The 12,604-nt window shown below is 35.3% G+C and overlaps 2 protein-coding genes across 2 annotated transcripts; one reads left to right on the forward strand and one right to left on the reverse strand.

Annotated features, from left to right (window-relative positions):
- The first annotated feature begins 897 nt into the window (after window positions 1-897).
- Window positions 898-3,265, forward strand: LOC8287456 (reticulon-like protein B1). The gene is made up of 5 exons (XM_002509835.4): window positions 898-1,373; window positions 1,951-2,131; window positions 2,234-2,375; window positions 2,732-2,801; window positions 2,888-3,265. The coding sequence occupies exons 1-5, from the start codon at window positions 1,154-1,156 to the stop codon at window positions 3,055-3,057; spliced, it is 783 nt and encodes a 260-aa protein (XP_002509881.1). The 5' UTR covers window positions 898-1,153; the 3' UTR covers window positions 3,058-3,265.
- Window positions 3,266-4,856: 1,591 nt separating this feature from the next.
- LOC8287457 (putative cell division cycle ATPase) lies at window positions 4,857-11,700 on the reverse strand. The gene is made up of 16 exons (XM_048374466.1): window positions 10,863-11,700; window positions 9,714-9,835; window positions 9,522-9,610; window positions 9,405-9,440; window positions 9,124-9,217; window positions 8,787-8,829; window positions 8,578-8,678; window positions 8,084-8,148; window positions 7,444-7,940; window positions 7,276-7,363; window positions 7,090-7,182; window positions 6,245-6,813; window positions 5,850-5,988; window positions 5,703-5,771; window positions 5,450-5,581; window positions 4,857-5,287 (listed from the first exon to the last, which is right to left on the reverse strand). Exons 1-16 carry the CDS (start codon window positions 11,078-11,080, stop codon window positions 5,174-5,176), a joined length of 2,469 nt encoding a protein of 822 aa, XP_048230423.1. The 5' UTR covers window positions 11,081-11,700; the 3' UTR covers window positions 4,857-5,173.
- Window positions 11,701-12,604: the final 904 nt, after the last annotated feature.

The following is a 12,604-nucleotide window of genomic DNA, read 5'->3' on the forward strand; positions in this document are numbered from 1 at the left end:
ATTTCCTGGACAAAAATATTTTTTAGACGCATAGAATATCTAAGGCCTAATTTTCATCTCTCAGATTTCTTTCTCTATAAGTATCATAATGATTTATATGAAAAGAAATTTGGAATCTGAGGAGGATAACAGATTGCTAAGCAACTCAAATTGATAGGCCATGGTGACGTTTTCATGTTTCTCAGTTCTACAATTCTTAACCATTAAGTATAATATAGTATTACCCTTTTTTTTCTGTTGACTGTTAAGTGCATACTCAGCTTTTAATGCTATCACTGCTTAAATAAAAATGTGTGCAACATCACCTAGCAATAGCTTCTTCCCAATTATAAAAATATATATCATCATCATTCTCCTATAATATATGTTTATACTTATTTTTAATATCTATGCTTATTATTTGAACTTTAACTATATTTGGTACAAAATTTTTGAACTTTTTCATTGGTTTCAAAAATGACCTGTCAAGATTTGAGTGTCACTAGACTATGAGGCTCAGCCTTTTCTTTTCTTTTTTTATTCTTTTTTCAATTAGACCTTCCATTCTTTTGCTTAACAGCGAATGTCTTATGGGCAAGACTTTAACTGGCATGACCAAACTCCTCCAGAGTATGACAATCGTAGGGTCGTTCTTACTCCACGCGTCGACAGATTAATGGTCTAAGTATGTCATTTGGCTATACTCTATCAATACCGGTGACTTTCCTTGCCGCAATATCAATTTCAAACCGCCAACCACTCTACTCTCGAAGCGTGTACACAACTTAACACCGTGACTTAACCAAATCTCCTTAAAATTAAAATCAGATCATACGTACTACCCGTCAAATCTAACAGGCGTTAAACCTCGACCCTATAAAAATGTACTCATTCGTTTATCTCTTTCCACCTGGACTCTTACTAATCCAAACCTGAGCTTCGGTTTCAAACCTATAAACGGCATAGATCAATTTCACAACATCAACGGCCAAGATTCTCTCTGCTTCTAAAACGCTCTTCATTTGTCTCAAGTATATACGCACACGGAGAGAGTGTGAGTGTGTTTCTAAATAAATAAAACGAGATTTTCTTGCACTTTCTTTTTCTCTTTCCATCTCGAAACGTTTCCTTTAGGGTTTTTAGGGGTTTGGATTGGCAATTGAAACGAAACACGATGGCGGATGAGCATCACCACGAGGAATCAAAGGGAGAATCATTGATGGATAAGATATCGGAAAAGATCCACGGTCACGATTCCTCTTCTTCGTCCGATTCCGATAACGACGAGAAATTGAAACCGAAATCGCCATCATCACCATCTTCTATCAAATCTAAGATTTATCGCCTTTTTGGCCGCGAAAAGCCCGTCCACCACGTCCTTGGTGGCGGCAAACGTATGCTGCTTTCATGTTTTTATGACTTCTCTTGGATTGTTTATTGTCATTTTTTGTGTGTTTGTCTTGTTCTCGAGATATCGTTTTTTATGATCTTGATCTTCGTCCTCCCTGCTTTTATTTATTTTTTGTTTTTTTTTAATTATCAGTTAATATTTTTTCCCGTGGTTAATTATGATCTAGATCTGGTTTTATGTGTCTTATTAGATCTAGGATTTATGCTTCTAATATATATATATATATATATATATATCACTATTTGATGCCTATGCAGTTACCATATATTCAACTTTATCGGTTTAGTTAATCAAGATTAGTGATTGCATATGGAATTTAAGAGATCATCCTACTTGCCTAAAAAGATTTGGTGCAAATAGTTAACTTTAACCCGTGTATGGACTTTGTATTGTGAGTAAGCATCATCCAAATGTAAGTAGTTAATAGTTCATTTTTCTTACTGACTCTTGCTGTGGCTGAACCCTACCTATTGTATCTAATGCGGTATAAGTTGTTTACTCTGGATTATTTATATATTTGTGTATCTGATATATCTGCAAAATTGGAATTTGTGAAATAGCTGCCGACATTTTTCTCTGGAGGAATAAGAAGGTATCAGCAGGAGTGCTTGGCTTTGCAACTGCCGTATGGGTTCTTTTTGAATTGATTGAATATCATCTTCTTACTTTGATTTGCCATGGATTTATCCTTGCTCTTGCAATACTGTTCTTGTGGTCGAATGCTTCCACTTTTATCAACAAGTAAGCAGTTGATATCTGATATTAGTGGTGATATGAGAATGAATCTGAGTTTGTATTATATGATTAACTAACTTAACTCTCTCTTTGTTTGGCTGGCTTTAGGAGCCCACCACATATTCCAGAAGTTCATATCCCTGAGGAGCCTGTTCTTCAGGTAGCAGCTGCACTTAGGATGGAAATAAATTATGCTTTTGCTATCCTTCGTGATATTGCATCAGGGAGGGATCTGAAGAAGTTCCTCTCGGTAAGTTGATTTTCTGTTTATACCTTATGCACATCCCTGTTGGCAGTTAGATATAAGCTTCATGATAGGCTTCTTGTGTGGTCTTTTGCATACAACTTTTGTCTTTGTATTTAATGAATACCATAGGCAACAATTTATTAGTGATGTCCTAGTGATTTTCAATGGTTGTCATAACATTTCCATTGTAATTTTTTTGTAATATGTACTCACTTTGCAGTGGTCTTATATGAGCCTTGTTTTTGTTTATGATTCTGGTTTTACAATTTTCTTTCCTTATTTTTTTTTTCCAAAATCACTGTTGCATGGTGTGCAATATCATTTTAACCATTAATGCCAATGCTATTGTGTTTGATCAGGTTATAGCTGGCTTGTGGGTGTTATCTATCGTAGGGAGTTGGTGCAATTTCTTAACCTTGTTCTATATCGGTGAGAAGCCACTATTAATGGTGTCTGGAACCTTTTTTATAAATTTCGGCTGTTTTTAATAAGTAATTTTCTGGTTTTGCATGCAGCTTTTGTCTTGCTTCACACAGTGCCTGTTTTCTATGAGAAGTATGAGGATAAGGTAGATGCATTTGCTGAGAAGGCAGCGATCGAAATCAAGAAGCAGTATGCTGTCTTTGATGCTAAGGTTTTAAGTAAGATTCCGAGGGGGCCATTGAAGGACAAGAAGAAAGCTTAGGAAAGGCGTGCTTGTGCTGGTAGTAGCCTACTAGGTTCTGACACAATTGTTAGCTCTATTTCTGTGAAATTATGAAACTCTGTCCAGTATTTGTTAGAGCCCTTCTTCCTTTGGATTTTGGTTGTTGGGTTCACAATGTGGATGAATATGGAATTTTTATACTGTTTTGTTCTTTATGAGTGGTATGTGACATATTATTACATATTAATTAGCCCTTGTACATTGGTGGTTTCAAATTCCTTTTTGAACTGCATTTGCTCTTGCTCTTGATATCTCTGCTATAAGAGAGGTTATCGTTCCTCCGATCATGTCCTCAAGGACTTAGAAATGCAAAACAATCTCCGTGGCATATAAACGCGATCGAACTTGAAATTCTGTTAGAAGAATTGTGTCTGATTATCACATTTTGGTCCAGAAATCCCAATGTGGTTTTCACTAAGTTTGTGGCGTATAGTGCAATAAAGTTTGTTTCGTTGCCGCCCTAGTTTGTTGGAATGACTCGTGGATATCAGCAAATATAAACTTCTATAAATACAAAAACAAAAGTATCCCAGTAAAAAATTTCAACTGATCTGCTTGTAACGAGAAGAAATGCAACTTTCAAATGTTATGCAACTACAAGAAAATTTCTCTGTTAAATGAATGATCCTCTTTGTTTCTTTCAAAATGTAATCTCAATAGTCTTGTAAAAATGTTGGATCAAAGAGTATTTTCAGTTCACTTGCTTCTTTTAATTATTAGTTTAGTACTTGTCAAGTATAATACCTTTTTACTAAATTTAGAATTTTAATCTTTATAAAACATTTAATAAAGATATGTTAGAAAAGTAAGTACAAATTTTTTTAAATAGAATTATTATATTTTTGAATCCGGGCATAAATGAAAAGTAGACTATCATTTTAGGATGAAAGAAATATATATTTCCTTTTTCCTTCTTCAACTTAATTAGTATTAAAATAACAAACATTAGTTACTTCTGGAAGTCTTAGTAACATAAAAAGTTATTATACTCGGGATATAAGATTAAGAAGCTCAACAAATGAACAAACTCTACAAAAGTTGCCCAAATTTATGGAGAAAGGAATTTTCCTGAGACTTTACATAAAAGAAAAGGAATTGATCTATTTGTCCTTCCCACAACCTAAGGAGATTCGACCATAACCTAAGTGTTGGATTATGTTTGTAGAAAGTTAACACAAAATTAAAAGTCATGCATGCGTCTTCTATATTAGAAATAAGCACAAAACTTTCGTCTTAGAGAAAAAATAAAGTTTGTTTTAGCATAAGGCTCACTTGTGTTTCTTTATGCCATTTACTGGGTGGGTGTGGATTGTATTAATTAATATGTGCAGAAGCTACAAAGAGCAGAAGGAGACGTGCAAAGAGGTAACAGAGACAGATTCCATTACCTCCAAGGCTTTCCTGAGCCATTCGACTTCGGTTGCCAGTTACTTGCTGAATGGTTCTTCATTCTTGGAATCTATTCTATTTTAGTCACCAGAACTTCAATCTCGCGTCGAACGTGAGATCATTATTTACTGCATTTGGATTTGGCCCACTTTAAAACCAGATTTTATCCTGTTGAAGTTCAATACATTTTAACCAGAGTGGAATTTTTCAGCTCCAGCAAACCTATCGTATTTTGTTGCGTCTTCTCATTGGATGGCTGATGGAAATGTTTCATTAACACACATCTTAGCAAGTTGCCCGCAAGGACACAATTGCGAATAAACTTGAAAAGCTTTGCCAATTGCTAATTTGCGCAAAGGCTCGAAAACTCCAAAAGAAGAAGAAAAAGAAACTATAAAACATACTTGCACTAATTTAGTTTAGAGAAGGCAATCAAGAACACAAGAACTCAGGTTGAGTTCCATTAGGGAACATGATCTCCAGCAATCCATCCAAGTTTCAAAGTGGGACGCGGCAATTCTTATTCCTAGACTCTAGCAGCTATAAAGCTGGTCTACCTGAGACATTAATTAAGACTTCCAAATAAACTACATAATATTACATGGAGGACAGGTTTACCAGATAGGAATCCTAGCCATCAGCATTTCTTGCTTCTCCTAAATATCATTCTGGAGCATTGCATAAATGCATGGCTCTACACTAAGTCTCATAAGAAGTAAGACAACTGCTGCTTTTTCCTCGAACCACCTTCTCCATACAAATCATTCCATTGCTTCAACTCGCTCATTATAGAACCCTCAGCTGCAAAGCTAGCAGCAACCTGCGTGGCAAAAGGGTAATAAAATCATCAGACCCATACTGCGAATGAGGAGCACCATGGCTGACACAGGAACAGATGTCAGTGCTGATCATGAAGAATCGCTCCAAATCAGTCTTAATCTTGGACCCATTAAAACTCTGTATCTAGAGCATGCAACATTACCTGATTTTTTGCATGTCTGAAATCTTCCATGTTCAATGCCCTAAGCGCAATTACTCTCTCCTCTTTGCCCTCTTCTTTGGTATCTGCAGTTTGCCCTGACTTTTGTGCTTCTGCAGCTCTTTGCTTTTTTTCCTGCAAAGAGAATTAATCAAATATTGCCGCAAGGCGTTAATTTCTGGCAAGAAACAATTGAATTTCATAATTATTTATTTCAGGTCATGTCATAGGGCAGTTAAAAATGGAAGAAACTTACCAGATCCTTTAATCGTTCTTGCTTTATCAACTCTCTAACAGGCCGATAAGCAGCTGTTGTGCACAAGTTCTGTTAACACAGCAATGATATGGTCAGGAAAACCTAGCCAATCACGAGAAGACCAGAAACTTTGTAAGAAAAGCAGACCTTAAGATCACTTCCTGTAAACCCTTCAGTCATAGTAGCAAGCTCCTTGAATTGTAGACCCTCTTCCACCTTCTCCTTTGCCAACAAAGTTTTAAATATCTTTTCCCTGTTCTCTGGGGAAGGAAGTCCCACCAAGATTCTATTCATTATAATAAAAGCATATCAGTATAGATTATCATTATACTGTAACTTATACCAGTAAAAAACTCATTACAGTATTATAGGTTGGTTTCGTTCATCTAAAGTGGCTTAGTATTATCAAGACAGCTACAAATTACTACCTACTCCCCCTCTTTGCACACCTGAACCTTAAGTTCATGCCTGCATACAAAGGCCCATATGCAACTCTACAGACTTGCACAAAGACAGCATTAAAGGTTAGTAAGTAAAAGTACCTCCTCTCAAAACGCCTAATAATTGCTTCATCAAGGTCAAATGGTCGGTTGGTTGCAGCAAGAACAAGGATGCGCTCACTGGGCTTTGTCAAAAGTCCATCCCAATGCGTCATGAACTCGTTCTTTATCTTCCGCATGGCTTCGTGCTCCCCAACTCTAGTCCGTTGCCCAAGCATGCTATCCACCTCATCAACAAAAATAATAGTTGGAGAAACCTTAGCTGCCAGAGTAAACAAAGCTCGAACATTCTTCTCGTCCTCACCAAACCATTTAGAGGTGATGGTTGACATGGATACATTGATGAAGCTTGCTCCTGCTTCTTTTGCAATGGCCTTAGCCATCATTGTCTTCCCTGTACCAGGAGGCCCAAACAGCAAGATTCCCCTACATGGCTTTAGCAGTCCTCCCTTAAAGAGATCCGGCCTTCGAAGAGGAAGCATCACCAGTTCCTGAAGAGATTCTTTGATCTCATCCAATGCACCAATATCAGCAAATGTTACATTTATCTCATTTGCTGGTATGACCTCTGGCCTTATACGCTTCTCAAATTCATTGTCAGGAGGAACATCCTGCAGAGTAGTTTCATTGACATTTACAATTATCAGAATGACATCTAAACATTAAAGTTATAGCAGATGAAAACTGTTTACAAATAAACTTTACCACCGTTCAAATATCTTTGTACATATAGTATTTAGGTTTTTGCAAATGATTCTAAATTGTGTATAAGGTCAGCATGTGGTTACAGGTGCTTGGGCAAATATCCACATATGTCATAGAATAGAGAAAAATGGTAAAACCGGAACTTTTGATGCTGTTAAAGAATTATCATCATCTGTCTTTACCCCTGAAGCTAACTTCTCTGCTTCAGTTCTGTTGTCGGGCTTTGTGGTATCAACTTTTGTTTCTGTTTTCAGATCAATGGTGTCACCTGCTTCCTGTAATCATCCATCAAGAAGCATGAAAAGTATTAGATCTCTGCCCGTCTAATTCTTCTCCAGTCAAGATCAAGTATAACAAATATATGAAACCTTGGACATTTCAGCTTGTGCTTCCAATTTCAGTGTATCCTTGTCAGCAGACTTGCCTTCCTGGAATATACTCAATCCATGGGACAAACTGTTCACAAAAAGCAAATTGAGCACACTGATCCTGAGCCTTTAAAGGTGAGAAACACCACTGTAACATTGTAATCATACCTCTTGGATGATATAACTAGTTTTCCATTTCTGTATTCAGGATCTTTATTATTCATTAAATGATATGAAATAGCAGATACCACAATCTCTTCTATATAGTTACTGAGAACCATTGCGTCTGCCACACAGATAGAGTCAAGATCATCACAGTCCAGATCATTGGATGACAGCACTTCCATGATGTGGTTTTTATTATCCTGAACTTGGATCTTCTTCATATCTGCCTCCAGTTGGGATTTCCAGCTGACAAGATGGGTTTCATCTTCAGGAGGCCTTATCTCGATGTTGTAAGGGAAAAGTGTAAATAACCTCTCATCCAATTCTCTGCTGTCCTGACTCAAATCCACAATTTGAGAACCCAGGATCAGCACTGATCCCGACAGTTTATTCAGCATTTTCTGGAACAAGTTACATATTCTTTGCGATCTAGATAAGAACTTATCCACATCCCTAATGTACAGCACGACGGGGGTGGCTCTAGAAACATACACCAGAACCTGCATGTAGTGAAAAATGAATGCCCCCATCAATATCTTTGTATAGCATACAGGGTAAACTAAGCTCCAATTCAAGAAGTATATCTCATATGCCACATGATTTCAAGTTATGTATTGCTAATCTGAAAGACTCTGATCATTACCTTGTAAAGGGACTGTATAAGAAGCTTCTCGTCAAAAGACCAACTGCTTGTGCGCTTCAAAGGAGCTTTAGGGAATAAAAAAGGTGATGAATATTAATCAATTAAACAATTGTTAAAGGTTTGATGATATTCTAAACCAGCCTAAACCCGACCTAGATGACATGATAAATTGGTTCTCAACAAGCAACCCTCCATCATACATTAACTCAGACTTTCCTTTCAGACAAGTACCATCACCAGCGCATATGAATTTTGATCATAGAAAAAAATCATTGATATCCCTCATTAATGAAGCAAAACATTTGAGCAACTAGATACCCATATGCAAAATACCCATGATGCAAGAGGATTAGAACGCACTGCTCTTCAATGTTACAGCATAACGAAAACAGAAACTAAGGAGGCCAACTTCACTCATTACAACACTCTGCAAAAGTTCAGGAGTAAAATACGAATAAGATATACTATAAAACGTAATTTTCCAAGGAGAGCACCTGTATTTGTAGGAGTGGGTTGTGCTGCTAGGTTACTTATATTAGCTGCTGCAGAAGCATTTCTTCGTAGCTTAGGAGCATCAGAAGGACCTTCTACCCCTCTGCACGAAAGGGAACACGATCAGATCAAGAAAAACCATAAAGTTAACATAATTTTACTAGCTATGCATCTCAACAAGATCAAATAAGAAGAAACCATCTTATACTACCTTGAAGCAATATCAGCACCACTGTATTGCCTCCGTAATCTTCCTGCAAATGAAGTATCTTGATAAGGGCTACACAGAAGATTGATGTCTTAACAATATAATAGCAAATAGGGCATATCTATAATGACATGAACCGTCCAAATCATACCAGGAAGAAAATAACAAGGAGTACCTTGTACATGAATATTAAAAACTGAGTCATATTCGTCAATAATACAGTTAACAAAAATCAGCATCAAAATCTACCGACTGCTGCACCAATGATTACAATAAATTGGCGCTCGTTTACCATGGCCTTTCCTAGTAAGACTGTTCTAGGAAAACGAAAAAAAACTACCTCTAGGTTCTTCTTTCTGAGGACGCATTGAAAGTGATCCAATGAAGCCAGACAGTCGCTCCAGGGTTGATTCTGAAGTGCACCTCTTGAAAGACTGAAGCCAAGATGACAGATTTGAAGGACAAATAAGAGGAAGTTGCTCATTATTAGTGTCTAATTTAACTTCCTATCTCTCACAACCAGAGTGACAATGAAGCATAACATGACATAAATGATAATGGACACAAAATCTATGTGCCAAGCAAGCAACATGGCCAAATAAACCAGGATGGAGATCTTACTGATTCTTTCATTGCACTGCCATATTTACCCTGAATCTGCAGAAAACAACAATTCCAGAAATGAATACAAGAAATAGAAACCACCAAAAATACAAAGAGCTAAAGAGACGGTCTTGCCTTTAGAGAAAAGTCGGTAATATCTAACAGCAGCAATTTGGTTTCAAAATAATGAGCTAGCGCCTTAGCAAGCATTTGCTGGTAAAGTTCTTCAGAATTTCGAGAGTGCAATTTAATTAGAATTCAAATAAGGGAAGCAAGCAAGTGCATTATTTCTGACCAAAGCCACAACAAAAGTACCAAATAACCAACCTGCAGGTCCTGAGAGCAATATAGCCCGACTTGCAGGTGCAAGATTCCTTGTGTACTTGGAAACTTCAGCATGCTTCAAGTGGACATAGGCAGCACTTGTCAGTAATGCCCTGGTCTGCTCGCTGTTACACAATCAAGAAGGATATCAGAGGGAGCAAATTCTGACACTAGGACACTACAGTTCATCGTGAAGAAGCCAAGAAAACTTGTTATTAAGCAGACAGATATATGCTGTAAATGTACAACTATGATTGAGCTCTCGTGATATCTATGCCCTCCATGTGGAAAAAACAAAGGAAAATTAGTGTCTGTCCATTAATGAATAACTACTTCACATTACAATAATCAAAGGTAAATAATGTCTAATGCAACAAGAGCCAGCGATTCTCATACTTCTCTACAGCCTAACAAAATGTATAGTTTAGTGAACTTTGAAATGGGGGAATATGCCGATTGATTACGAAATATACATTTCCCTTCTTCACATTGCCTTTTTAAATGACTACTTAGAGCAATTGATATGAGGAAAAAAGTGCCAAATACCAAAAATAAAATAAAAGGAGCAGGCCTAAACGAAGACGCCTTTAAGCAATGACCCTATTTTTGTTGTGGGGGAAAAAAAATTACTTATCTTGTTTACTACTAGTGTTCAATATATCAATACAGTCGTATAAAAGAAGAATAATAAAATATTCCCCAAAAGGGAAAGGATTCTGTATTAAGCTTTGCCATACATTCATCTGGGCCTACTAGAATCAAGTAAATTAATTGAACAGAAAGGTTGATAAAATCTAAAGAAACATGCATGAATCGAAGAGCCAAGACAACATATTAAAAATTCAAAAAAAAAAAAAAAAACACGTGATAATCAGAACTATGTAAGCGTATACCATAAAATCCTCGAAAAAAATAACTAATATTATCCTCTAGTCACCACCATGCCCTGTATCTACACACAATATTATTTCAATTAAAAAACTTCCTTTTTCAAGCTCGTTATGTACAAATAAGAGCAACAACAATAGAAACAATTATATCAACTAAATCGATTTAAAGAAACCTTTTTTTTTTTCCCTATGGCGTGCTCTGTTACAAATATGAATTTGATTTTCGTAAAGAGAAAAAAAGAGGATGAATAAAGAATAATACCTGAGATAATAAGGGAATTGATCAAAGGTGATACCACTTTCTCTACCATCCATAACTTGTCTAAGCATTTCTTGTTCCATATTCTCTGCTGTCAGTGCGTTTTGAGACAAGTTTTTTCCTGTCCATCTTCCTACTGTTTGCCCTGACGCCAATCCCAATCCCACCCCTACTCCAACCCCAACACTCAGCGCTGATAACAATATGTGTTTCTGTTCCATTTCATTCACCAACTACTACTTCCACCGCAACAACAACAAAAACAACAATAAAAAGTAAAAGAGAAACAAAAACAACAACAGCAATCAACTTCTTTTGTAAAGAGAAACAAAAGAAATATGGGATTTTGAAAAACAAAGTATAAAAAGAAACTTCTTTATCTTTTAGTAAGTTTTTTTTTTTTTTTTAAGTTTTTGTTTGGAAAAGATATGACCCGGAATGTGGATTTTTTTTTTTCTTTTAGGTTTGTGATTCAGACAGCACCCGAAAAAATATAGCGATATATGCGAATTGCCTCAACCGCTTTTTCTCTCTCTCTCTGTTTTTGTAAGAAGTTAGAGTTCAGTTTAGTTTGGTTAGTTTCTAATTTCGAAGAACCAAAAAGAGCGGATCATGAGGCACGATAGATGAGGATTCTTGCAAGAGCGGAATCTGAAAGGAAGGAACCGGACTATGGCGGCGAGCGGAGGAAGAGTGGGGGTTATGATGAGTCTTCCTTTTTTTTCTTTTTTTTTTGGGTTTTGGTTCCCGCTTTTTCAGGGAGAGAGCGTTGGTTTTAGAGTAGATTTAAAGGGGAGAGGATTGGTGCAGTAATGCTGAGTGTTGAAGACAAGGGAGGAGTACGTGTCACTTGTTTTCGCGGTTTTATATTTCGGTTTGACAGTTTCCCCAGCATTGCATGTCTCCTTTTCTATTCTATTTCCATTAAACTTAAATGTGGATTATAACCACAAATTTGTCCCAAAAAGATACACAACAAACATGATGATTATTATTTATGAAAAGCACTTTTTTCTTATTCAAGTTCTCTTATTATTTATGAAATATATTTATTTAAATTGAATAGCTATTTTATCTATTTTATTAAAATAATTCACTACACTTTTTTGATAATTATATAATAAAAATATTTAATCATAATGTTGATAAATAAAAGGATATGAAAGAAATTTAATGTTTTAGTCTCTTTTAAGAATTTTATTTTATAATATAATACTTTTTTTAGAAATATAATTATAAATTAAATATAATAGAAATTTTGGTTTTAGAAAATAAAAAGTAACAAGCGATGAAAAAATTGACATAAAATAGTAAATAGAAATAAATATTATAAAGATTATACCATATTTTTATTTTAAATTGTTTGATATTTTGTCTTAAATACATTAAAAATAAAATATAAATTTTTCAAATTCAAATATCTAATAAATTTAATGTATAAAATATGCAACTTCAATTTATAAAGCTCAATTTTATATATACATAGACCCCGTATAATTAGTTTCATATACAAAATAAATATTAAAAATTGAAGTAATGCACTATAGTAACTTTAAGTATTACAACAATAAATATGTAAATTAATATATCAATAAAATAAAATTTAAAATATATTTTTTATTTTTTATGTTCAACTTTAATAAAAACTTGTATTGAATTTTTGAATTTCTTTACAGATTAAAAATTCATCGATTGCTGTAGAATTAAAAATATACAAAATTATGATAGACTTATATTAATTATTA

This window comes from Ricinus communis, chromosome 5, assembly GCF_019578655.1.
Source record: "Ricinus communis isolate WT05 ecotype wild-type chromosome 5, ASM1957865v1, whole genome shotgun sequence".
NCBI lineage: Eukaryota > Viridiplantae > Streptophyta > Magnoliopsida > Malpighiales > Euphorbiaceae > Ricinus > Ricinus communis.

Excerpts from the sequence above, each read along its gene's own strand:
- LOC8287456 (XM_002509835.4), top strand. The coding sequence starts at position 1,154 with ATGGCGGATGAGCATCACCACGAGGAATCAAAGGGAGAATCATTGATG. Across the intron at positions 2,376-2,731 it reads ATCTGAAGAAGTTCCTCTCG|GTTATAGCTGGCTTGTGGGT; the intron begins GTAAGTTGATTT and ends GTGTTTGATCAG. Across the intron at positions 2,802-2,887 it reads CTTAACCTTGTTCTATATCG|CTTTTGTCTTGCTTCACACA; the intron begins GTGAGAAGCCAC and ends TTTTGCATGCAG.
- LOC8287457 (XM_048374466.1), bottom strand. The coding sequence starts at position 11,080 with ATGGAACAGAAACACATATTGTTATCAGCGCTGAGTGTTGGGGTTGGA. Across the intron at positions 7,183-7,275 it reads CACAAGCTGAAATGTCCAAG|GAAGCAGGTGACACCATTGA; the intron begins GTTTCATATATT and ends GGATGATTACAG. Across the intron at positions 6,814-7,089 it reads CAGAGAAGTTAGCTTCAGGG|GATGTTCCTCCTGACAATGA; the intron begins GTAAAGACAGAT and ends ACTACTCTGCAG.